This window comes from Sipha flava, unplaced genomic scaffold, assembly GCF_003268045.1.
Source record: "Sipha flava isolate LNK unplaced genomic scaffold, YSA_version1 108_pilon_pilon, whole genome shotgun sequence".
Taxonomy (NCBI): Eukaryota; Metazoa; Arthropoda; class Insecta; order Hemiptera; family Aphididae; genus Sipha; species Sipha flava.
The window spans coordinates 1171722-1199141 of NW_020271725.1; the positions used below are offsets into that span (position 1 = coordinate 1171722).

A 27420-nucleotide genomic window follows, 5' to 3' on the forward strand; every position below is an offset into this window, starting at 1 on the left:
ATTTGAAAAGATTTAAAAAATCAAGTGATAAGTTTATATATATATATATATAAGTTTATAAGCTACGTTATTATAAAACTAAGTATATATTTAGATTTCTTAAAACCAAAATAAATGCAATTTTTATACTTGTTACATTCTTGTAGAACTTGACTTACAGCGATGCAACATAAGTAGTTAGCTATCGAAAAAACTGTAAATCATACATTATAATATCATAAATATCGGAGACTTTTTATCAAAATATCACATTTCGATTTGATGTTTATTCAATGAGTGATTAAGACGTGATCAGTAAGACATGCTGTTATAATACTAATATTAACATTATATCCGTTGTACAGCCTATAACGTTGTATCTATATCGGATTATTCATTATATATTGAGATATTTATGAGTCCTTAACACATTTTTCTAATGGTAACATAATACGTATGCATTTATTATGTATTACAAAATATTATAATTGCACCTGCTAGAAGTATTTGTTAGTTCCGGGGTAACTTATTAATAATAAAACGGAAACTATAATATAATATATTTTATCATAATAAACAAGCTAAATATTGAAATTTATAAAAATTTTAATTTGATTATTTGCAAAAAATATTTCATGAAATAAATAACAAACTTGATCAAATCGACACCTTTTGAACGTATTTATTACCTTAATTTGCTCACGAAAAACTGAAATGCTAACATAAAAAGTATTTTATTATTTTTTTTCTCTATCATGATACTACTTTACCCACCCGAGATGCATGATATCATCATAGTTCCATAAAATCTCTGTGATATTACGTTGTTCGAGTGCACAAAAAAAAAATGTGGATTTAGGTAGTTGTGGCTTTAAAATAGCTAACTCATGGCATCCGATGACGGTATGGATACATGGCATTTGGTCAAGTCTCCAGAGCAAATTATTCCTGTTTCGGCGCCAACAAATTTTTTTTAAATCACCCTCGTAAATCCAAATCAAACTCAAAAACGTCTAGCACACTAAACCAATAAGCGCTTGTGCGTTATGCTATACTGCCTCTTTCAACGCCACCAGGGAAATTTTATCGTGCATAATATTGTGTTGTGATTATAAAACCGGTATTGTGTATAGTACAAATAAAATGATGTTCAGTGATAAAATGTGTTACCGATCATAATTGATAAATGACATATGACGGAGTGTAGTAATGGCGGTAAAAACTCTTGGAGAGTAGTCATGCCCGAAGAAGAAAAAGAAGAAAAAAATCGTAATTAGTATTATTATTTTCTCGTACCACAGCAGTTCTGAAAGGACAAAATCATCGTCCTTAGATGTGAACACTTTATAGGTACCGAACATTGCGACAAGTGTCTAAATGTACAATTTAAAATAAATAAAATAAAAATTGAAAAGCACGTGTTTTCCATAACACAATAGGTAGGGGTTCATGAAGTCTTGTAGTCCTGCCGCGAAGCTGTCGCTTCCGGCTGATCGTGCAGCTTCCTCCAAGTTCCATCACCGTGCTTGATCGCCACCTGTCGCACAAGCTCCTCCGACGGCGTCTTTAGATCGTACGCCCACCCCAGCTGGGCGAACAAGTCAAGCCACATGGTGGTCGCGTTGAGCGCGTACGCGCCCAACTCGGCAGCCCTGTAGTCCTTCGGGAACGCGTGGTGATAATTGTGCCAACCCTCGCCCATGGCCACTATGGACACGGCCAGATTCTCCGCTGGTTGGATACGTCTGCATGAAACGAAACGGAAACGAGTTAGTCGAATTACCATTCGAAATACAATCGCATTGTCGCGATTGGAAATCATTATTGGCCCGGTCGGTTTACATTCAACCTCCGGATTCCCTAATGCTCATTATGGCTTTGCTCGCGATCGCCAATCTTGTTTGGGACCAAAAACAGGTGCTTACACAAAATAATATTTTGAAGAGGTCTTGGGTTGTACATTTTCAAACTTTTATTATCTGTATAGCATTTTTAGTCGGTAAAAACATGTTTTAAAATTTTCCTGAATTTAGGAGGGGGGGGAGAATTTGAACTCCTAAAATCTCCTTACGTACGCGCTTGACCAAAACCTATGGCGAATGAATGCGGGTGTATAGACGACAACGTCCCTCCGTACACCACGAATCACCACGAATCACGTGTTGCGGATGGCGCTGAACATTTTATTATTTTTTTTTTTTTGTATTTCATCATAAACAATGACAACGCTCGTAAAGAAAACATAAGAAAAGCAAAATACAAAATAACAACATACATAATGTAATATAGTACAAAGTAAAAGAAAAGAATAAAAAACTATTACTAGGTATGTAAGAAAATGATTATACAAAAGAAATAATATTTAAAAGGATAAAAAACATATGTAGGTTAGCTATTATCAACGGGCATATGTTCGGATCGTTTTAATATTATATCCTAGTGCAAATAACGTTGCAAGTGTTTGAAACGTTTCATTTTCGACTTCAAATCGAGTTAATTGATTATTATTATTATTATACTATACGTATCGAGCAGAATCACGAACGAATTTTATTTCGATACCTTATCTTGTCTTACGCTGAATCCAACATGTATACGGTATACGAACTCGTTTTCCGTTTTTGACCAAAATCCGATTGTGATCAATTTCAATTTTTTTTTTTTTTTTTCATTCTTATATCATTACTAGGCAACTTAAATATTCGGTTATTTTTTAAAATCATTGTAAAATAAGCTATGAATCAAATTTAACATAAATAATTCTATTTGAATGTTTGTTATACACCACACGTTATAGTGACTATATTTTCAATTAATTAGTGTACTATATAACTAGGGGTATTTTAATTTCAGGATCCAGCGTTCGTTAACCATTTTTTTATGTTTGAACGTGATAAAATAAGACGTGAGATTCCAGTAAATCGGAAATCGATACGCTTAGCGTCAGAGAGATTTTCATTCGATCCTGATTCGTTGTTTTATTGGAATCTGGCAACTTTTAATCACTGTACTCAGTAGTTGTCAGACGGCACAATGACATTTTCATCTATTTACCCTAAAAAAATGTCTTCCAATATGGACCGAAAATTATATGAAGAGAAACAGTAAATATTCTGTAATTTGGATATGGAACAAGGCCGTGTTGGCCTTCTGGCTCTGAAAAAAATTTATCACCGATTGAGGTCGAGTTGAACACATAGTCTGAAATCACGCTCGACAAGTACAAAGGACAAAATTAAACAATAAAACCCTTTGTAAGTCATAGGATAAGTATTTATCTCAGTAATTATTTCAAGATATATATAAATATATAGATATTACTATGCATTATATCGAAGTGTACATGATTTTATTGGCTTCGGATTTATTTAGGGATGAATGTTTGAGAAGGAAAATAAAAAAGTAATCAACATTTGAACCATGAACACTCACAATTTTGAAAATAGTTAAAAAAAAAAATTAATAAGTACTTCAATCACCTTAAATATATACATCTATGTTAAAAATGACTCCGAAACGTTTCCAAAAAAAAATATAAATGAAAAATTGATTGTTATTTTCAGAGAGGAATAAATTCAGTCCATCGCGTTCCATCACGAACCGTATCTCATAAGCAAACCAAACACGATCAATCGAAAATATACGTTTACTATAAACCACGGTCTTATTGATCGCATTTAGAAATTCAAAAGGTTGGGGGTGAGCATTTTGAGAAACGTGTTGTCTACTACAACCGCAAGTCTTACGATTTTTACGTAATATTTGTATCAACGGATCGATGTACAGCATTAGATGTTATTATATGTATTATAGGAGAGTATATTGTATTTGATGACATTTCATAAGTTGTCCAAAATGCGTGTTCTCAGGAAAAATTATTTTCATTCATAATATGATGTGAAATAATCTACACTTATATTATACGGATTTCATTTTATAACTCACAGTTGAACAATGTTGCGGCTGATAGTTTTCCTTTATACCACATTTATTATTTAATAATAGTTCATAATATACTCGAGAGAAATATTGCACATACACGCGATTTCGTCAAAATGTACTAGTCGGTACGCAATAACAATAATTAAATCCATTATAGACTTCATCTCGCAAAAAGTGTAAAAATAAAATTCTGTTTGAAACGCAGAACGTGTGAATAAACTACCGTCAATTTATTAATTAAATTCAGTTTTGATAATAATTTGTGTTGTAATCGTAATTTTATATACAAACAAAAAACACTACATATAGATTAGTTCTCATTACAATCATCAATAAAAATGTCGATGCGTTCAAAGATACATGGATTAACTCATGGACCATGTTAAGTCTAATAACTTGTTATTTAGTTGTGATGTGGTTAAAATATATACATCAGGTTTTACAACAAATACATTACTTACATTTTTTTTTTTTTTTATCGAAAGAAGTTAAGCATTTGCCAGATTTTTGCGATAAAAAATGAGATAAAAAAGAATTTTAAAAAGACACAAAGGCGTGACAGAGAAACGTATTTTCATTAACATTATTTCAATACCATAAAATATCGTGATTTTAAAATATATTATTTTTATTATTTATATATTTTAAAGGTATTAGGGTTAATAATCAATTTCATTCGAAGCGATAACTAGGTTAACTAGAGTTAGTGGCGAATGAAAGGTTGAAATTTATGAGGTTCGAATGTTTAAAAAAATTGACATGGAATTTTTTTTTTAGAAGGAAGCAAGAATGGAAGTTCTATTATTAATATTCTAAGGTAATTTCATAAAAATGCGGTGTAGACAAATCAGGAAGCTTTCACTGCGAGTCGAGATTCGATAGGTTGCGACTGTGTTGGTTTGTACTTATGTAAAATAAATTTCAGTAAACTTCATAAGAAATTAATATAATACAGTGTTCTCGTATAAAGAACTGAATGTCCTCTTAAACCCAATGGGACAACTGAATAAGGTCTCAACCTTGAGAGAAGGGTGTAACTAGCGAGCCATAATTTTTCAATAAACATCCGAAAAAAAACACGATTTAAAGGATTTTTATAAATTTAATTTTACTAATTTTTCGTAAAAAAAAAAGAAAATAAATAAAAAAAATTTTTCTTTAAATTTAACAAAGAAAAAAATGATATAAATTAATTCTTTTTACCCTGGTAAACCAAAAAGTATAAAATTTAAAAATAATATTTTCTGTTTAAAATTACATCGAAAATCTACACAAAAAAATAACTCATTCCGTGGTTGTATAAGTTTATACTCCTGAATAATATATAATAAGCGCAATTAATAAAATATATTTTCCTTATGTAAGAATTTTGATTAATAAAACAAATAATTGTTTCTGTAATTTAATTATTTAATAAAATATCAAAGGTAAACCCTACTTCGGTAACGACTTTAAAGACCACCCTACACGTATAGAGACATTACATCATCACATTTTATGAATTTATCACACGTTGGACCAACAATGAAATTTTGTATACAGTGTTGCATAACGTTTTGGAACTAAAATTAAAGCTGACACCGTCGTTTTACTCACTTATCAAACGGCTTATTTCCCCAAATGTGAGCCACGCTGTTCACTGACCACGTGAAGTTCAAATTCAGCACATATCGAAATATGCCGATTACGAGGACTGCAACCATCCAGGTTTCGTTCCACGCGTACACCGGCACGACCACCGGTATGAAGAAACATAGCAACAGCTTCAACATCATAAAATGTCTGGTAAAAACAATATTCTCATTATTATTATTATTATTTTGCATCATTTTAATACCTATTGTTGGTTTTTTTTTTTTTTTTTTGTTATTTTATACACTCAAGCGTGACAAAAGCGTACGATGTACGTAACGCAACTACGTGGTCAATGCAAATCAATAACAATTGGTCGAAATCGGTTGTACGTTCTACAGGCGGAATGAACTTTGTCTACAACATTATTATGATGGAACCAGAACCTCCAACGCACTGAATAATCGAATCGCAATCAATTACACTTGATTAGCAATAACAATAATAAGCATTTGAAAGTGTTACCCTTTAAGTGTACCACGTTTTTTTGTATTTAAGCTTGAATATTTAGTCGTACAAAAACACCGTTGCAAAACAAGTGCAATTTACTTAATATTATTGTTTTTTGAATAAAGTTATGTCGGCAGGTTCTGAAACATTATGTAGTCCGTTAATTTTCTAGCATTTTCACGTAACATCCGAACTTAAAAAGTCGGGACCGATCGAAAATCAATTATTTTAAATTCACTATTTTTAAATTTATTCTAGCTCATACGACCACTATCACCTATTAATATAATATAATATAATTACCAGTTATATAATATTTGACATTATAATAATACAATATAAATAAAAATAATATGTTTTATGAATCAATCACAACCATAACGATTTTTAAGAATTTTTAAGCTGGGTAATATTACTGGGTAATCTTCCAACTCACATTAATCAATATTATTGTTACTATTTATCAATATTCAAGCCTACTTTTTGTAGAAAAAATTACGTATGTATTTTGTAGATTTTCTTTATTAATAAATATATAAAGAAAAAAAAAGTTTTATTTAAGCATTTTATTTATCGATGATATATTATGAACAATTAAATTCAAAAATCCCCTTCAAAAAAAAAAAAAATAAAAATAAAAATGTACAAATTATCACATATCAATGCCATATTTTGGCATTCGCGTAATTACAAAATCAATTCGTCAACGCATTATCGTGCTATTTTCTCGATTGAGATTCGTGTATAGGACAATTGTAAATTAATAATAATTTTTGTTCAATTACAAATAAAACGATTTTTATTCGTATGTTATTCGAAAATATTTTGCTGCGTGTTTTTCGTCCGACTTATTATTATTTATGCATGAAATGTTAAACGATTATTAGGCTTTCAATATTATTGCAAATAGAACGACAACCATAATCTATTCATTTATTATATTCTAACTTGTATATGAAATCAATATCCGTCGTCCTCTGCACACATCGATTATTTTAACGTGTAAAAAATGCAAGCAAAACGTTAATGATTTATATAATATGCTTAAATATTTTTACTGGACACCATTTAATGTTTTCTCTAGACTTGAAATATTATTTCTATCCCATCGACCGTTTGCGGGAATAGTTTCAATCGGTCGGTTTCCAAGTGGCTATATATATTAGTATAAAATTATAAAAATTTTAAAAGATTATCCTTCCAAAAATGTCAATGCACACATTTGTCGATTAATAAACGGCCAGTCGGTTACGGCCAATAACATTTTAAAGCCGTAAAGGATAGACAATAAAACGTAGACGGTATTTAAAATTTACCACATGCATTTCCCTAAGTTGTTCGTGATGCACATTTAGAGATCTACTGTCAATAAGTCTGCGCGCATGAACTTACTTCGTGTGGAACTGCACCAGAGGGTCGTTGTTGATGTCCGACATGTCGATGGTCCGGCCCCATTTGTAGACTTCGGGGTGTTTGCGTTGCATCAGCCAGCCAACGTGCGAGAAGAAGAAACCTCTATTCGCGTTGTGCGGATCCGCGTCCGTTTCGCTGAACTTGTGGTGCACCCGGTGATCTCGAACCCATTCCGGTATGGAATTCTAAGCCAAACAAATTTCGATTAATCAGGGAATTGTGTGGACGACGACGATGCCAATGAGTGGCTTTGTTGAACTGTATAAGCCAACGAGATCACCGTAAAAATGTATTCTTAGAACATTCAACCTATCCGATACTTCCTCCCTTACACTGCACATGGAAATTAATCATATATTTAATGCAGTGTTATGATCAGCTCAATAATTAATACGTAGTCGTAGAACTTCTAATGAAATACGATTTCTGCTGTGTATAGTATACAGGGAAAAAGAATAACAATTATCCTTAACGGGCAAGAACGTTTCCAGATTCAAAACTGATCGGTATGTTCCGCATAAACCGCAAAGTAAATTAAGAAGATAAATATCGGGTATCGCATAGCTAACGTCTTTAGAATTGTTAACACCTTTAATCTAGTACAACGTACCTGTCCAGATACCGTGTAACACGCGAGGAGTATTATTTGCAGAGGTAACTTTGCCTTGAACGATCTATGAGTATAATATCTATGTGCGCCACCAGTGACTCCAAATCCACCAATACCACCAACAATAAAACCTGAAAATAGAATAATAATATTGTAATGAACATTGCAAACTATCGTCGTGTTTAATACTACTAAATAAAAAACATTTGAAAATCATATTTAAATTAATCTTAATATATATCAAGTACGTCATTATTCTTTTGTACACATTATGTTAACACTATTCGGTAATTTCATCAACAACGCAATTGTATTAATGTCTAAACCTTTATATTTAAAAATTTGAAATAAAATAAAATTATTATTCAACTGGGACATTTCGAATTATATGAAACTGTTTCAAATGTGTTAAATTAGTTTAGATATGAGCTTAGTTTGGCTAACTCAAAATTAAAATCCTTGTCCGGTTTTGACCGACGAGTAAATTTAATAAACTACCTAATTGTTCAAAAATGTATTATTATTAATATTTGTTGTATACGTAGATATTACGCAAACTAAGCTTGTTTCCGATATCGTCAATACATTCGTTTAGTCTTCAAAATCAAATATTGAAAAAAAAAATTACTCCTGATAAATAGATTAACCAAAATACTCTTCAAGTGAAAATATTATGAATACATTATATTCTGCACAATAATTTATGTTCGATATGAATTTAATATTTACCGTGAAAAATATATATCAGTCAACTAATAATATAAGTTATTTTATGCATACGGATTATTTGTTACCAAATCATACTCTTGTCTTCTTTTTTTACAAAAATCTCTGCTCCAGACAAATACGAAATAAATATAAATGTACCATGTGTACAATGTGTTTCGAATAAAAACATTTACTGTTGGAAAAAACACAGTAGTGTATACTATATACGTAGCTAGTAAACATGTGTTAATTTTGATAATAAGTATATTACACTGACAATAAATCAAAATCCCAGTGAACCATATTGTATACGTTCTCCTTAAAAAGATTATTTATTGAATACAAACGTTTCATAATAAATAATGACAGCAAGAGCTTAAATTCATCCTTTCCAAGAGTATAAATCTATATTTTCCGAATGCTATTAAAATGTCTATTTATTTCTTTCGTTCATTATAAACGGACAAACTTGATTGGAATTAAAATTCAGTTTTTTTTTTTGTTTGTCTTTTTTTTTTTTAGTTTACAATAACAATAATAATTATATTATACTTTATATTTATCGAAACCGAAACGGCTGGTTTGCAATAATAATTTATTTAAACAAAATGTAACCTCTTCGTTCAAAAACTTCATCTATAGACATCATATGAAAATTCATTTAGGCTTATTAAAAAAATTGTTTCTTTATAGATCATGTCATAAAAATATTTATAACAAAAAATAAATTACTTATAATCGTGAATCAAAAACAGCCGCAAAAAAATGTAATACAATTACTATCTGCTGTCTAAAGCTACAGAACTATTATTAACGTTATTTGATATCAAACTACAGGGCGATTGGATTTGCTTTTAAAATGAGTGACACGTCCATTAAAATGATCTACTCAACATTATTTTTTTTCCTACGCAACTAAATATTTTGGTCAAGGTAATAAATTATAAACGGGAATACCAAGAACCTATCCCTATTTATTTATTTGTACTTAATTCAATGGGCAGTTTTGTAATTTAACAACGTACTGAAATGAAACAAAAACAACAAACCAATGATAAATTACAAAACGCAGCCAGCATTTGTCAATCATAACGATTGAAAAAATATATATGATTGGAGTTTATAATCAAAACTTTATAAAACATCGAATGTATATTTGATTTTTCGTGTTAAATAAGAATTTATTGACATTCGAAAGCAAATACTTAAAAATAAATGAAAATTTAAAATAATATAAATTTCTAAAACTTAATTCAATCTTTAAAAATGTTTAACCAATGGATATTGTGCAATTATCAAATATTTTAATACATAAATTCAATATATTTAAAACTAATATAATGCTTCTATCTTTTTGAAGAGCAAACTGGTTTAACACTTCTTCGGGATTAACTGAAACATCTCTACGGGTACTTAATAGAGCTAGGCCAGTTATTCCTTTTTTTCCTGTAGAGTTTCGTAAAAATTTCTTGACACGTAAATTCGAGTGCGTGTTACCCCTAAACTGCATACCAAACGATCCATAATCATAAATAATAGTTCAACCGTAGTTCTGTGTTCCATTTTTTTTTTCCGTGCCATATTAAGTTTTATAATAATATTCAACAGTCTCACAAGTCAGACGAACGTCTTGTTAAGTTACATACTCTTTGACAGTGCGCGATTCATGACTAGGCTTCATCTCACATTTAACTATTTCGGCCATCAGCCCCGACCAATAATTATATTAATAATATATTCAGTTCCTGTAGTAATAACATACTCTATCGTAGATTACGGTATTGACGACCGAATAATGGGAAGAGGAACGGCTGCTCCATAACTTCCAAATCCATGGTCTTACACAATTATTATTCCCTTTAGACAAGCGCCGCCGATACCGAAAACAACAATTTATTTACGCTCTAATATTCATCTACGCGTGCGCAACTGTGGCTCGGGCTAACGATTTAATCTAATGCCGCGGTTGAGATCTACTAAAATTATATTGACAGTATCAATTTACCGTTGTTAGTATAAAACCATAGGATAAGGTAAGCATCTTCATTTATCATTTATCATTAATAACAAAAGCGATGTGAAGAAAATGTTTATAATGAAACTGACTATAATGTTTAAATTATAAAACCGAACAAAATGAACCTGAATGCTCCAAATGAAAAATGTACATTGCGGTTAGTGTTTACAAAAACGTGACAGTAACATTATTAACACTGGACATATGCGCTTCTTGAATCACAGTACGGCTCCCTGTGATACAGATGGGTCAGTGATTGAAGACTTGATACACTAACTAACAAGGTCAAGTCATCAAAGGCTTGCTAACTTTCGCTATAGATTAGGGAATTTTATCAAAAACCATATAAAAGCTATCGCATTATTTTTTCTTAGACTCTGAAGTCGCAAAAGTGCTACCACTGGTATAAGACGTTAACTTAAATTAAAAATACTTTATTGTACGGTATGTTCACACTCCTTTATTATTTCACTTATTTTATTGAATCAATTTTATGCTCTTTCAATGAAACTGGTGGTTTGCTTGAAGTTGCTTTAATGTGTAATTTCGCTTTTTTCAATGTATGAAGGAAATAGGTAATAACGTATTTGTATTCGTATTTTAAAATCACTCGGTCAATAATTTAATTTACTGATTTTTTTCACCACCAGAATTAAATACTACCACAAAAGTTGATTTTGTAATTTTATTTCTTAACACACATACAATGTTAAATTGTTTTTATTTGGTGTAATAGGCGAAAAATACGGTTCATTGAAATACATACTTTACTTGAAAGTTCTTTGTTTGTCTTGAAATGTTACGGTTATTTAGGAAATCGACGGAAAAAGCTTTACAACAGTGTTATCGTTAAAAAAATTGTGACCTACATTTGTTATTTATACACATTTAATATAAAAATGACTTATTACAAAAAAATAAAAATAAATGTATTCTATTTATACAAGCACTTAGCAATTATTATTGTTTATATTTTCATATTTTTATGCAGTTTTTAATTAAACGTACATTTGTATATTATGTTAGGATAACCAAGAATGCATTTATAAGCAAAATAATGTAATATTATATTATGTCCATTAGAACTGTAATACTAAAATGTGACACCCAATGTAAGACAATAATAATAAACGGGTGAACGATTAGGTTGTTTTTTTTTATTTATTTAATTTGTAACTTTATTTTATGATCCCAAGGCAAAACTCACCCCATATGGCGGTTTGGTATTTTATGGAATTAATGCTGGTTATGATACCGATTACGGCCAAAATATGAAGAACAGTGATCATTATGACGTTCTTCCATATGATCTCCTGTTTGCTAACCGGTAACGGATCTTCGTCACGAGTTTTCGTTTCTTCTTCTTGAACATTTCTTAACGGTTTGGTCTCCCGCTGCAACATATTTGCTTCCGTTATAGTTGTAGTCATTACACTCATCTGCACCATGGTGACAGTTTCGTTGGCCTGCGTCACGAACGGTTATAATGTATGGACAGTATTTTGTTCTCAAGGGGAGAATCACCTGTACAAAATGATTGATTAAAAAAAAAAAATGAAATACAAATATGAGTACGTTCTACTATAGAATATCTAAATTCTGTATAAGATTATAGAAACATTTTCAAAAAGTAATTGTTCCATAACGGCGATTCTTCAACTAGTATGTTTTGATTGATACAATATCTTTTCAGAAAACTACAGCATTTTGAATGCAGTAATTTTTCTTGTATTATTTTAGTAGCAATTGTGCTTGGACATAAATTTATCAGTATTTATAACATAATTCATTTTTGAAAAGAGTATGTACAACGACGACTAGAAACTCGTCAAGTCAGACAGTCGAATTCGTTTTATGTAGAAAAATACGATTGTATTATAATTTTTATACTACGAATATATGAAACATACATTTTACGGTCATTTAGTTATAAATTAATTTGTCATTTTCATGTAAAATTGTTGTTTATGATTAATTATTTTTATGCTCTTTTCCAGATAATAAAACAACAGTGTATCAATGTAATTTAATGTTTCGATTTAAAAGTTTTCTTAGACAACCAGCCAATTAAACTGACCACTTCAGTTTTTTGACTGAACCTTGTCCTTGATTCTAAATATAGATGGATTCCTCTGTTCCTTTCCTGATTTATTTAACCCTGGTTCAATTCGTACGCTCCACCGCTGGTACTAAATGAAGGCTTACCCTTCTTTTCTTCTCCTTATCTTTAAAGTTATAATCAGCTACAAGTTTAAGTATAATTTTTTTTCTATTCTTTCTCATACCGTAAACATTTCAACTTTATTCTCGCTTCTTACTCCATTTCTCTATCCAACCTTGAAGACGAATGCTCGTGTCTTCAAATTGAAATCAATAAATCAGCATTCCTTGTCTTCTCCGCACATGTTACGCTTACATTATAAAGCTTTTTTGACGTAAGTGCCCGAATCTCATTTTTATTGGTGTCCTCTTTTATTTTGTTCCTTTTCACTTTATACATACATCACTCGATTCTTCACTTAAAAATTTATGATACGCCATATCAAGCCCTATTTTGTTAAAACATATTAATTTCTCTTAATTTGCTTGGCTTTCCTCCAAAATAAGTATCACTCCCTTCCTTCCTTTTCAAGTAATTTATTCTCTATTTAACGAATTAATTTCCATCATTACCTATCCTCAGCCCTTACCTTACTAAAATCATCGATAACTATCTCCTCCAGTTCATATGGTTTTTTTTTTCGTTCCACAACTCAGAACCACTACTGCTGAAATCCGTTTTCTATCTTCTTCTTAGATAAATGCCTCCTCGTCATTATCAGTGGTAGTTATTAGTTATTATGAATTCATAAGCATCCCATTAGACCATTTTCAAGCCTTTCAATACCTTATTATCACTACTTATTTTCCTTAAGAATATTTGGCTTTTCAATTGTCCATAAACATTAGAAATCTACAGGAATCTTCAGGTTCTCAAGGTTTCCGGTCATGTAATTTCAGAAGGATAAAAGGATTCAAAATGATTATGTATATTTTATATTTTTATTATATACATGTGTGTAAGTGTGTATGTGTTAGTAAATGTGTGTGTTTAAAAATAAATTTGTTAAATCCAAAAGGTTAGTAAAAATATTGGTTATAAATTTTATTTTAATTAAATCAGCCGACAAATACGAAAAAATGAGTTTTAATTGTACATCATGTACACTTTGTTCGTATAAAGTCCTTCGATATGGTACTGCCATCTGTTATGAAATACTGTAACTATTCCACGGTCGGTTAGCGCATATATCTTATTATTATTTTTTATTATCTCAATGCGTAACGTATTATAATCGTATACCTACGTAAAAAACGTTGAATGTATACAATATCAATGCTGTAGCGGTGCACCTTTATAATTTTTTTTTTTTTTGTTACAATATCATATATATATATACACATTTGAACTGACGTAATACGCGAAACTCGGACGGCAATTTAGGTTGTCTTTTCTAATTTCTCTCGCGCGTTGCTGCAGCGAGGCGTTTGGCGAAACGAATCCGAGCGGCCGCGGTACACCAGAAATGCAATGATTTTCAACGGTATACCTACGTTGTACACGTGAAATCGTAATAATATTACATAGACCTTACACAACAGTATATACTGTCAATCGTATATCGTACTTGCAGGGTGCACCCCATTGCAGAGAAGCAACGGATTTTCTGTAAAACCGATCGGAACGTGCAAAAATATTTATAATTGCGAATGCACTGTGTAATAGTTATTGTAAGGGTGTTATTGTTTTGAGGAATAGATTTATAAGCGCGAAAAACTTTTAAAATGTGCTACAAATTATGCGCTTAAAATTTAAATTAGCCCATTGAAGACAGTTAATTTTTATTGTATATTATCATAGAAAAAAAAAAAAAAAAAGAGTACGAAAACTTAATTATTTATGGTCGCGAATGTTGTTATTCGTCATTATCACCAACAACGTTCTTAGTTTTCACCGTTAATATTATCAGTTCAAGCTAGTTTGGAAAAAGTCAACAGACATTTAAAAAAGTAAAAATATAAATATTCTTATGAATTAATTCGTATATTTATTAATTTAATTTAATGTCCTGGATGATCGGAACAAAAACATGAGCTATTAACTAATATATGCACGGTTGAATTACAGTTGTGCATTAAATATGCAAACAAAATTTATGTTGTTTTGATAAGAATGATTTAAATCGTGCATATTACTAATCATTAAAGACCGGAATTATATTTTTTTTGCATATAATTTTGGATTTTATACTGTTGGATGGGGCTTCGAAATCTTTACGAATCATGAAACGTGTAAATTAATGACAAAAGTTTTTTTACACATTTGAGAATATTTTAAGATAACAGAATATTAAAGAATATTAGGAAATATATCTGTTAATTGTATAGATATTCGATAGTTTGTGTTGCAGTGATGTATATATAATAAACGGTATGTTCGTTAATAGTGATATAGAATATTGAAAAACGTAGCATAAGTTTTTAATGAATATAATGAAAATAAACTATAGGTAATTTTTCAAGGCTACCATAACTGATTTATTAAATTTATATTTTGTTAAATGTATAAGAGGTGCAAGATTGGAGTGAGCAGACGATTTATGGAGACCTGAAAATAGTATGGCAAAAACAGTAATTGTGAGTAACATAATTAAGAGTAGACCGCGTGGATAACCAAAGCACCAAAGCAGTGATAGTTAGACGTAGTTAGAAGAAGTATAATGGATCTGAGACCGAAGTGGAATGATCACTTAAGTCATTCACATAACAGGGAAGAATAAAAGCAACTAGTGTTGATTGAAAGGACCTTAATGGCCTGTAAAAAAAAAAAAAAAAAAATGATAACTGATTTTCAATTTTATGATTCTATGACTTCAGTCGACGTCAAACATTTTTTCAGAACATATAAAAAAATGTTTACGAACCGTCGTACCAATACGGCACCAGAGCACAATGAACAAAATGTTGTTGTCAACATTTTTCAAAAAAGATCTTAATTAAAAATACGTCATTAATTTAATTGAATAAATAAAATATTACCTGAATTAAAATTTTGTTTTAGCTGTATTACTTTTATCATACGCCTATTTTAATCAGTTTTTTGTATTGTGTACTTTATTATTTTGCATATAAAAGCATATTTTTAATTAATAGAAAATATTATGAATCCATATTTTTCGCATATTTTATTATGATTTCTAAAGAATATCGAAAGAACATTTTTAATTTTTTAAGAGAATATTCCCATTTAATTTTGGCTATTTTACAATAATATTATACCGGCCTCTACTAATCATTTTTAAAATACGACATTCTCATAAACGTATGCATTTACAAAATAAATCTGTTCCTTAATTATTACATAGTAAATCCATACAATGTACATAATACATTATATGCGCGCTTTTCTTTGGGAAATACGGGAATCGCGATAAATTTTCGTTTTTCGCATGTACGCGTCTTTGTTACAATGCGAATCGATTTTTTCCCCCTCATTTTCGTGTTTGTGAAATAGCATGAGTAGTCGACTGTGTGCTGCGTTTCTACCTTTTATTTTTTTGTTTTCTCTTCAGAAGCACGGGCGCGTGTTCACGCGGAAGTCACGCGATTCAGTCGATCGAAACGAATCTCGGCCTCTTTAAAAGTTGTTAAAAGTGCACCGGCACAATAAATCGCGATCGACGACCGCGATGCCCGATGTCTTATTAATATTTAAATGCCATTCACCCCTGCGATGACAGCCGTCGGTTATGAGTAATGACGAGGCCGTGTTAAACACGCACGGTATGTGTGTCACTTTACAACAGTGTAAATATTTTTACGTTTCGCGATTTCGTATGAAAAAAAATTCAAATAAAAAACGAACGACCGCGGCAGGCGACACGTTATCTGTTGACTTAGCACTTTTTCCTGCGTTCCAACTCGGCGAAATATTATACCCAACAAAACACTTACCGAATTACACACGCGCACACATTCAAACGATCATATTTTCAAATACATGCCATAATGTGAAACGTTTGACGACCCGACAACGTATATGTATAATATTATTAATCTCTTGGTGATTTTCATCCAACGCGCATGACATCTCCTTTTTATCGGTGAATCAATGAGTTTTTGAAAACAATTATTTTTAAACATTAAAAAATGCGCTGGAAAAAAATTTTAATTTCCGTTTTTTCTATTATTCCATAGTAGTCATTATTCAACATTTACATTTCTGCAAAAGGTGCATTGCTGACCATAAAATACTAACTAAAAAAATAACTACTGTACATTCGATGTAATCATGCGTACGCAACGAATTTTTCGGAAAAATTGTTATTTTAATTTAAAAAAAAAATAATTTGTAAAAGCCATAGTTATTTTTCGAAATCCTATTATGTGACCGGGAAACAAACGAATTTACTGGTATGCATACATACTGCGGTATAACGGGCTAATGCGAAATATTGAAATAATCGTTAGAATAGAGATGAATAAAAATTAAATAAAACTTAAACTACCGCGAGTTCTACACAGACATGTCCAATGTTTTTCATCTAATGGGCCACATTCAAAATTTATATTTTTACTGCGGGCCGTTTTTACCGAATAATTTTAATAAAATATACAATAGATATATACTACATCGTAGAATATAATTTTGTTTTCGTCATTCAAACTGCATGTGAAAATGTCCTGATGATTTTCTAAAATAAAATAATTATAAATGCGTATATTTACATTATTCAGTTCTACCTATATTTACGAACAAACGTTTTCCCGCATGAATGCAAAATGTTCAGAAAGATCGCGTTTAATTAATAAATACTTGCACTCCTTATTAAGAATAGTCGTTACAAATTTTACTGCAAACGTTGAAAGGCTGGTTAACAAAAAACAAGTCCCAATTTCACACTAACTTATATAGTAAACATTTTCAAATATAATATATATTATTTTTTTGATAAAATTAAATAATGTAAAATATGATTTGGTTTGTATTATTTAAAAGATTATTATAATCACATTTTTTTTTATTTTTTATTAATTAAAATTATTATTTTTATTTAAATCTAGAAATTTCTAATTTTATAAAATGGACACGAGCCGGTTAAAATACTTCCAACGGTTTGAGCACGTCTGTTCTATACGATTTTATTTGTTCTATAACAGTGTTTTACAACTGAGACATCTGATATGAACACGAACGAAATTCAATGCGGAATATACGTTGTTTAACTTTTCAATTTTCAGGATTTTTCCTCGGATTTATGTCTGTATTTTAATGCTCAATAATGCAATAACAATAATACAGTTAGTAGTTTTTTCAACAATAAACTCTTTCGAGCAATTTCGATTTATACTTCTTTAATATTTCTTTTTATTTTATACTTAAAGGCTTACAGGTGCCAAGTACAAAATATAACAGTAATAGCCTTAGTATTCAAAATTACTAATAAAAACTCAAGAAGATTTGGATCGGATGGTAGTTAGTTTATTTAATTATTTCTAATTATAATTGAAAATTGTTTACGCTGAATTTTTGAGTATAAAAAAGTTGACTAAAATATATATTTAATTAATTTTCTTTTCCGGCAGCAATTGACAAATTTAAAAATTATAGTTCACTATTTTCCGATCAACTGTTTGCTACTTACGTATTTTCTTGAATCAAGATGTATAATAGTAACTCGAGAATTTAAAATTCCTTTATTTGAAGAAAAACATTCGAATTAAAAATATTCCAAGATAAGATAATAATTTATCCAATACGAATATCATTACGACATTCGCTTTCCGAATAGTATACTTTATTATTTTATCATTGCTTTCGATTCGTATTCAACCGTTATATTTACCAATTCCGTTTTGTAATAAAACACCAAAATTTCAAAATATATCACACTAAAAAATTTGAACTCTTTATTTATTTTTTTATTTTTATTGTTTGCGAAAAAAACCTCCCTACCCCGTCCAAAAACTTATCAACAATTTAGCGAAAGTAAATTAATGAATAAAAATCGAAATATGCCTCAAAATACAAACTCATGGTTCCAGGACATTCCTTAAAATTATAACTACAAGTATTGGAATTCATGCACACACGAGCATTGATAAATAACGTAGATTTTTCATTACATTTCGTTTACGTATTCGTAACGTTGTGTAATTTGCGATTACTTAATGATATATTAATATAACCGACGACCAACAACTACGAAAAACATGCAAATGTGAACATATGTTATCACTTGCAAATCGCAACACATTAATGCAGTTTCAAAGATCAGCTAAAAATGTGATGCGTATATAATTATTGCAAAATAAAAAATTAGCACGATTTTTATTATTACCGATTATTGCAATATACTTGTGCGTGAGTATGTGGGCGTATGTTTGTATTTTATGCATATTAATATATTATTTGTTTCACACTCCATTCTACCATCCATGTCTTCATCACAATGAACGCGAGATTATTAAGCAAGTTGATATTTGTACGTTTAATAACATTAAATATTTTCTATAAATTTAATTCTAAAATCTTATTTATCAAAACTTTAAAACGTTCTTCGGATATAGTTTTTTCGGTCTGAGAAGATTTTTTCAGTCAGTAAAAATTCATGAAAACTTTTGCACTAAAATATTTACCGTTTAGATTTAACTATACTGATGCGTAAAATGTAATTTTTCAATGCTCAAATTATTTTCTTCGTAGAAAAAAAATTAAAAATGTTGAATTATTTCTATAAAATAAACGTTTGCATTAAATTTTGTAATATTTACAATGAAAATAATTTTCGATTTTAAAACAAGACTATTCCTACCACATTCAAAATACCGATAGTCTTATAAATACATTTATTATGAACAATATTAAAATTTGATACAATGCGTTCAAAATAGCAAACCGAGCGTTATTAAGAGCAGTTTTTTTGATGTATCGTGAGATCTTATTCATTTTAAATATAGACACCAGTTCCAATGAAAGACCATCTCATTCCTGCAGTTCTCGTCGAACAGAAATTAATTTTTATAAAATACATAGGTATATTTTTATTAGATTTTTTATGTTAAACAATGATATGAATAGTGTCGGATTGCACTAAGAGTTATAAAAATATGCATGGTATGCAATCGTAAACTTGTACGTTAAAAATATTTAAATAAACATTCAAATAACTCACATACAATACGAATCAATGAAGTTATGACAAATATGTTCCATGGTTCTATATGCATATTTTAAGATGAAATATTAATTATATAATAAATGGTTCCATTCATAATACTTATGAAATTATTTTTTAGCGTACGTTGAAAACAGTCGACGGTTACATAATTCGTTTACATATTTGTTCTCGTTGGTTACTAATATTGCGAGATAAAAGTAAAATATATAAAAATTGTAATTTATCTATCGGTTCATATGAACTATTTAGGTACATATTTTTTTCCTGAACAAATATCTTCCGTGTTCTAATAGTGAACGAAAGGTATGGATACTCCTCGCGCAATACCTTATTCCGGTGATTTCGTTTTTAACAGTCCGACTGTATTAGTTACTAATCTGAAATCAAAACATCCTAACGTGCTCATTTATGGTTCGATTAACATTAGGTTTCTATTATTCCTACAGATCTACAGATGTCTACTGAAATAATTCAACCTACCGCTAAAGAATAAATTCATTAAAATATCTGAATATCATAATATGGTGACCATCAGCGTCGCACGTAGTTCCTAATAAAAGTGTAATTACACATGCGGAACATTTTGTTTTTCGAACGAAAACTTCAGACCAGTGTTTAAAAAAAAAATTGAAATAAAAAAAAAGAATATTTTCTATATATAATATTTCGAAAGCACAAATATTGAATTAGAATACAAACGAATTTTACCGATAAAAATTACACCTTTCGTAATTATGTTCCACGCGTACCTACACGGTGTAAATGATCAAACGAAGCATAACGGACAAATAGTCTGGAGGCCACAGGAGTATAAACACTTTTTTTAATTTCGGTCGTGGATGGCTGTTAATTTCGATTGAGAAAGTAAAACGAATGTTGTTTGTTAAGTACAATACACTATTAGTGTAATTTGATACGTATTGTCGACTTGTTGTAAATTTGTAATTTTTATAATTATGAATTTTAATTTTTAAATTTGATACAAGCAATTAGTTTTCAATTTGTATCAATAGTAATCATTGTATTTATACCTTATTTGTATGCAGTATTAGTGTTATTAGCATTTGAGTCAGTCAATATAATTAAAAATTATACCAGTTATTAATTTGAAATCGCCTATCAACTCTGCTCTCACTAATTCCATGTGATATTAGAGAAATAAATATAAACCAATTTACCATAATACAATACTATTTGAATCATGGCGATTAATAAAAAAAAAAAAGTATATATAAAAATTTGAAAAATAACCATTAATCTAGATATGACAATTTTAGTTTCAATTTGAATGTCGATGGTCAAAAAAAAAAAAACTAAACCGTCGTAAATAAAATTATAGCGATTAATTCCTAAAACATGATAAAAATATGATTTATCATATTATTATATAATTCATCGATATCTAAAACACGACGGTATTACTTCCATAAAAGCATTAAAAATTTAACAGCAACATAAAATTCATAGCACAGAAAACTACAGTATTATACTTTTGAAAATATAATGTTTTTGAAGAACAATTTTTTTCATCCTATTGATAGCAATAACACTTGTAACTCAATGCCAAATCTCGAATGATTTTGTTCCGTGGACGCGATATGAGGATGAATAATATTTATTGGAAAATATGATTCAAAGTACATATCAATCCTCCCCAATGTATCACAAAATATTGCCATTATCTCTTCAATGTTTCAATAATGCTACACAAAGTAACCACACTAGTCAGGACCCGTTCGGACGTATAGCACGTATAAGCGCATACATTTTAATTTGAAATTTATCGTTGGCAAAAAAAATAATTATACTATTAGTATCGCATTATTCGTCGTATACATAGTCATTTATTAAAATATCACAAAGAAATTGTATCATATGTTTATTAAAAAGGATAATATTCATCATTGTAAGCAATGTTAGATCAAAACAGAGATAATATGAAATCAATAACATTACCACTTTTAATCTTATAATTGTTTGTTTTCGCGAGCACTTAAAATGCATCGAATCGATATATTTACTGCTACGATTTTGTGTGTCGAGAAGAGATGAAAAAAATATTGCGCGATGGATTTCGATTACTGAGTTGTACAATTCAGGAAATAATAGTACGTTTCGATCATGCATCCGATAAATACACGTTCGCTTTTTTTTTTTTATAACAAAAATACAAGTCATACCCAAAATAACTGATCAAACTCTACAGAATACACTCTTTCGACTTGGGGGATATACGAGAAACATTACATTAATACGCAGCGAAAATAATAAAGTACATTGCAACATCATCGGGTAAACGGTGTATACGAATCTGTCGATGCGTCGATGCCGAACACAACCATATCACACAACTCCTCTGCAATAATAATAATAATATATTGAATAAGATATTATATTCCCGAAGAAGTGCAAAGTAAATTTAATGTCAATGTTGACCCAAAGACGCGGTACACGTTTGAATATCGTTCTGTACTTTTGATAGTATTATTTGACTACATCGTGAATTAATCGGTTTTCAGTAGAAAAAAGAAAAAAATACTCGCGAATTCACATTAACGGTTGTTGAAATATTGATACACAAATAATATTCAATAGAATGGCTTTAATGCGACCAAATAGTATGAAATAAAATCATTGTACTCACCCTAAACAATAATACGCGTGGAATTTCGAATCCTCGAGTTTCCAATTGTCAGATCGCGGTGAAATATTTTTCTATAGACCGTCCCAGTCGCTTTCTCGGAGACTTCTGCAGGCCTTCAGCTACTGCTATGATTTTTCATTTGGTTTTCAGCGACCAGGCGTGATAAATGAGCGTAGGCCCCACCACATCAACACTATTTTTTTGACGAAGAATAAAGAAATGGTATTATTTAATAGACAAACACACGCACACACCTTCTTGGGGACCTAATTCCAAATATAAACAGACAATTCAAATCACTTACGAATGTATGAATATTCATACGCGAGTGACGTAATTTAAATATCTTATAGTAAACTCACACACAAACGCGCGCGCGCGCACACACACACACTCACACACACTCACTCGTATATATATGTATATATCATACATTATATTATATGATTTTTAATTTACAATCAAACAATACACAATCCTGCACATTTAATTTTACTTACACAGGAAAAATAATCAAATAATCGAATGCTTTACATTAATTTTAAATTTAGTTATATTCTTGTTTATTATTTTTTTATACAATATAGATAAAATATAATTGAGTACATATTAATACGAATAGAAATAGTTCCATCATACAAGATTTACATACAATTCGTAATAGTTTATTACCGTAGATAAAAATCGCTTGCCACAATAAAGTTAATATCGAGTATCACAATAATTTTTATTTTTCTCTGAATACTCACGTTTTGCGATAACAATTTAAGTAGATATGGAATAATTTTATTTTGTTCTAATTTAACGGTATATTGAATATCTAATTTGATTTCATTGTAACTAAAGCGTATCACGTATTAAGGAAATACTCGTATTATTGAAGGTTAGTTTACTCTATTTTTCAAATTTGTGGCATTAGCATAATTCAAATGTTTTTTAATTTGAACACAAGTTACATATTGCACGGATTATCATGTTGAATTTTTCCAAGTGGTCTATCACGAAAATAGAAATAATTATAAGAACAATTGTAAAAATATCGTTGCATAAATATAATGGATTAATATTATAGTATATATAATAACTATATTTGATAACCCGAAGATAATTTCATACGTAGGTCACATAAAAATACCAATAATATCACCACTAACATCGTACACTAAACTAATCATAAGTACAAGCGCTTCCATAACGTTAGAAAGTCACTACGGACAAGGTTAAATATCTCATATCTATAAGGTGCGCATGTCTCTGGATCATACGCAGTAGACTGTACCATTAAAACAATTTATCGGATCGAATATGTATCTGAAACAGACTAAAGAGCATCGTCCTCTTAATATCCAAAAATAAACTAAACAATCAACAACCAAAATAACCGGAATATCGATTGAGTAATTTCAGACTAAATCCAGTGTACATTATAGTATATATATATATATATATATGTCAACAAACCCTTTTATATGTATAGGTTTATTGGACATGACCATTGAATACGATTACGTCATAAGAATTCAAACATTTGAATAACCAGAAAAAAAAATACCCGGAACTTATGCCCAATGCATTTTCCGTAAAAAAATATATCAAAGTCTAAATAAATTTTCATTTTTGTACTGCTACATTCAAGCTAACAATATGTGTTCGAAACTTCCGAAGGAGCAGGACTTTTCGGAATGACTTACAAAAAAATTATTAACCATAGCACGCTTTAATATTACACTACAGCTAGTAATGCTATCTCCGGCGAGGTTTATGCATTGTTGAAAACAATAAAAATATCCAATAAAGTACCAGCCGACCTATATAATAGCCAATCTAAATGTTACGTCAAGTACATTGTTTACTCTAGAACTTGAAATGACGACAATTTAAATCATATATCAAAACGAAGTACACCGTAAGATGAACAAAACAGAAAGAAAGAATAAAAGTGTTGCCATCGCCGTGGCAAGATTAATGGGCAAGTGTTTATACTCGTTCGACAGAATATAATCAGAAACATCACCGAAATTGCTTCTATATAAATAAACGCGGGTGAGACGGAAAAACGTTTGTCGTTGAAATACTTCTAGGACATTCTGATCGTACACATATAACGAAAAATATAATGAAAAAACAGGACGTGCCAACATACGAATCCTGCTACGTTCCAACAATTACGAACAAGCGATCACATCTTGTCACACCCCAATCAATTGCAATAGAAATTGCTATGAAAAATCTAGATTTAATCTAATCGCTGAGAAAAGTATATCGAATATTAATTTATGTTAAAGTTTTATATTATATTCGTGTAATAAATACATAATAAACACTTTTAGTGTACTAGATGATTAAGAACTACGTCTACTCGCATATGTAACAGAGTAATCAGATAGGATGGAAAATTGGAGTTGTAAACCGTGTTGAGTCCAAATAAATAATTTTTTTCTCGATAAAGATAATATACCGAAAATCTATTTAGATAAAGATTAAAATATGCACAGTTAAAATTATTTTTATAAAAGAAGAGATTATCATAATTAATCTATATAATAATCAAATATCATATATTTGTGACAAAAACAATTATTTTACGGGTATATTAAACTGTGGAAATAAAAAACAAAAAAAATAATCAGGCCTAATATGAATAAATCATTTTGTATTTTTTGATGCTTTTGAAATGTATCTCAATTTTAAAGTGTTTTATTTGTTTAGAATAAAAAAATGTAGGTGAAAATTAAATTGCATATTTTTATTTCTGAATCTCATTTGAGCGTTAACACCATAATAAAATCGATCGTGCTGAAAAAACACTAGCGAATGGTTATTAATGGTGGATAGGCAATAGGTTTACCCGTAAAGCCGTTAAGCGCGTCACGATATTCTACAATTTATTAATATAAAATTAACGAAAAAAAAAAACTGCTCCACGTCGATCAATGGATTTATCTTCAAGAAGATTCAAATAGTTTTCACCAGTTGTCGTATAGTGCGTCTTTTAAACAGTAAATAATGATGGCAATGATTGTTAATTGTTTTCCAAAAATTAATCAAAAAACTATTATTATATAGGGTTATTCTTGATGAAGCCCACAGATATATATATATTGTTAATCCCATCATTTGGTTAATACTCATTAGGGCATAAGGATTCGTCGAAATTAGCGAAAACGTATGGTAAATTTTTCAATCATATTAATTTTAATTACCTATTTTCTTCAATGAATATTAATGTCATGGTTACCTAAGTGATGCACAGCAAAATCCCCGAGTCCCTGAAGCACTCAAAATATTTATTAAATGATACACAAAAAAAAAATACTCTTATATAGGACAAATTAAATGCAATGCAAAAGTCAAAACCTTTAAAGAACTTAAAGAAAATGCGAGTAATCAGATAGGATAGAAAATTGGAGTTGTAAACCAAAATTCGGGTTGAAAGAAAAAAAAAAATTACACATAAAAAGTAATATCTAGATAAATAATTAGTATAAAACTAAAATGATAAAATAATACGTCTTACTTCCTTGTTTCAAGATATTAAATTAATTATTTATTGATTATAAATAATAAGTCTCAACCTTGGCAAATTAATTAAATTAAAAATAAATACATTTAAAAAATAAATATTTTGTGCAGAATAAATAATAAAAATACGAATAAAAAAATATTGTTGTCAAGTTCAAAGAATAATGTATTAATTAGTACAATAATCTAGGTAAGTGTTTATTGACTTTAACTTGTTTATTATTTTAAAATAACTAAAAGTACATCAAGTACACAAAGGCTGGTATGAAAATATATTATAATTAGGGCCGGGAATTGTATGCATTTGCATATTTTTTGGAACCGGACGTTTTGGCGTGGCCGTCTTGGCGTGGCCACTTTGGCGTAAATTTTTTTGGCGTAAGGCCGTTTTGACGTTAGGCCGTATGAAACGGTTTCGTTGTAGGTATATTTCACACCAAACTAAACTTAAGTAAAAAATAAAAAAAATTTCATAAAAATAAAAAATAAAATTACGTATACATAATAGTATCAAAGTAATTTAGTGACAACTTATATTTTGAGCTATACCCCTTAAAAAACAATTATGTTGCGGTTGTTGTAATCCTTTACAATTTTAAAAATTCTTTTATCGACATCAATAAATTTTTTTTTCTTTTTTGAAAGACTATTTCCAGCTTCTAATTGTTGATAAAATATATCACGACCTGATTGCACCTTCCTTAAATTTGAAATAAATGTCCACAATGTTGGATGTTGTACACCCATTTGTAGATTCAGTCGTCTATTGGATGCTTCAGCGTGATTATTTGTTCTGTCTTCTTTATTTAATATCCGTTCATGAACATTCCACAATGCAGGTGGAAAACGAGCAGGTCGTCGCCGATTTCGTATTGTTCTACCAACATAGTATTCCTCGAACCAATCTAAAAGAGGCAACAACTCTGGAAATACATGTTCATTTAATGCCTTTATTGCTGTGTCTAAATCGTCAATTTTAACAAATGCCAATGCTAAAACCATTTTTACCGATATAGAAAAATCAGCATTATTTTTATACTTGAATATTAAATCTAACTCAACCATTTTCAACCTGAAGTTTTTTTTAGATGAAATAGGCAGCCAAATATTTTAACTCCAGGAAATGGAATTTTTAAAAGCTTTAATAGCCGCTTGTTCGAAGTCACATGCTATTGAAATTGGTTTTAACTCGGGTTTTAGGTTTATTATTATTTGTAACATATCCTCGTGTGTTTGACCATTTTTGTCAGGTTAAAGTGCATAAAGTAAAGGATGTACACCG

At 29.8% G+C, this 27420-nt stretch overlaps 2 protein-coding genes across 3 annotated transcripts; both read right to left on the reverse strand.

The window, feature by feature from the left end:
• Positions 1-1240: 1240 nt before the first annotated feature.
• Positions 1241-22904, reverse strand: LOC112686256 (acyl-CoA Delta(11) desaturase-like). Of its 2 annotated transcripts, none has more exons than XM_025558459.1 (6): positions 22617-22904; positions 11959-12275; positions 8027-8157; positions 7396-7601; positions 5518-5703; positions 1241-1724 (listed from the first exon to the last, which is right to left on the reverse strand). In XM_025558459.1, the coding sequence occupies exons 2-6, from the start codon at positions 12197-12199 to the stop codon at positions 1427-1429; spliced, it is 1062 nt and encodes a 353-aa protein (XP_025414244.1). In that variant the 5' UTR covers positions 12200-12275; positions 22617-22904; the 3' UTR covers positions 1241-1426. The 2 variants fall into 2 exon arrangements, with proteins under 2 accessions (XP_025414244.1, XP_025414251.1); XM_025558466.1 differs by lacking the exon at positions 22617-22904 and adding an exon at positions 22249-22271.
• Positions 22905-26690: 3786 nt separating this feature from the next.
• On the reverse strand, positions 26691-27203 carry LOC112686830. Its single transcript, XM_025559286.1, has one exon. The coding sequence runs from the start codon at positions 27201-27203 to the stop codon at positions 26691-26693; it is 513 nt and encodes a 170-aa protein (XP_025415071.1).
• Positions 27204-27420: the final 217 nt, after the last annotated feature.

Bases quoted from the DNA above. Each gene is read 5' to 3' on its own strand.
- LOC112686256 (XM_025558459.1), bottom strand. From the start codon at position 12,199: ATGGTGCAGATGAGTGTAATGACTACAACTATAACGGAAGCAAATATG. The intron at 5,704-7,395 runs GTAAGTTCATGC...TGTTTTTACCAG, and splicing joins CTGGTGCAGTTCCACACGAA to ACATTTTATGATGTTGAAGC. The intron at 1,725-5,517 runs GTGAGTAAAACG...CGTTTCATGCAG, and splicing joins GGAAATAAGCCGTTTGATAA to ACGTATCCAACCAGCGGAGA.
- LOC112686830 (XM_025559286.1), bottom strand. From the start codon at position 27,203: ATGGTTGAGTTAGATTTAATATTCAAGTATAAAAATAATGCTGATTTT.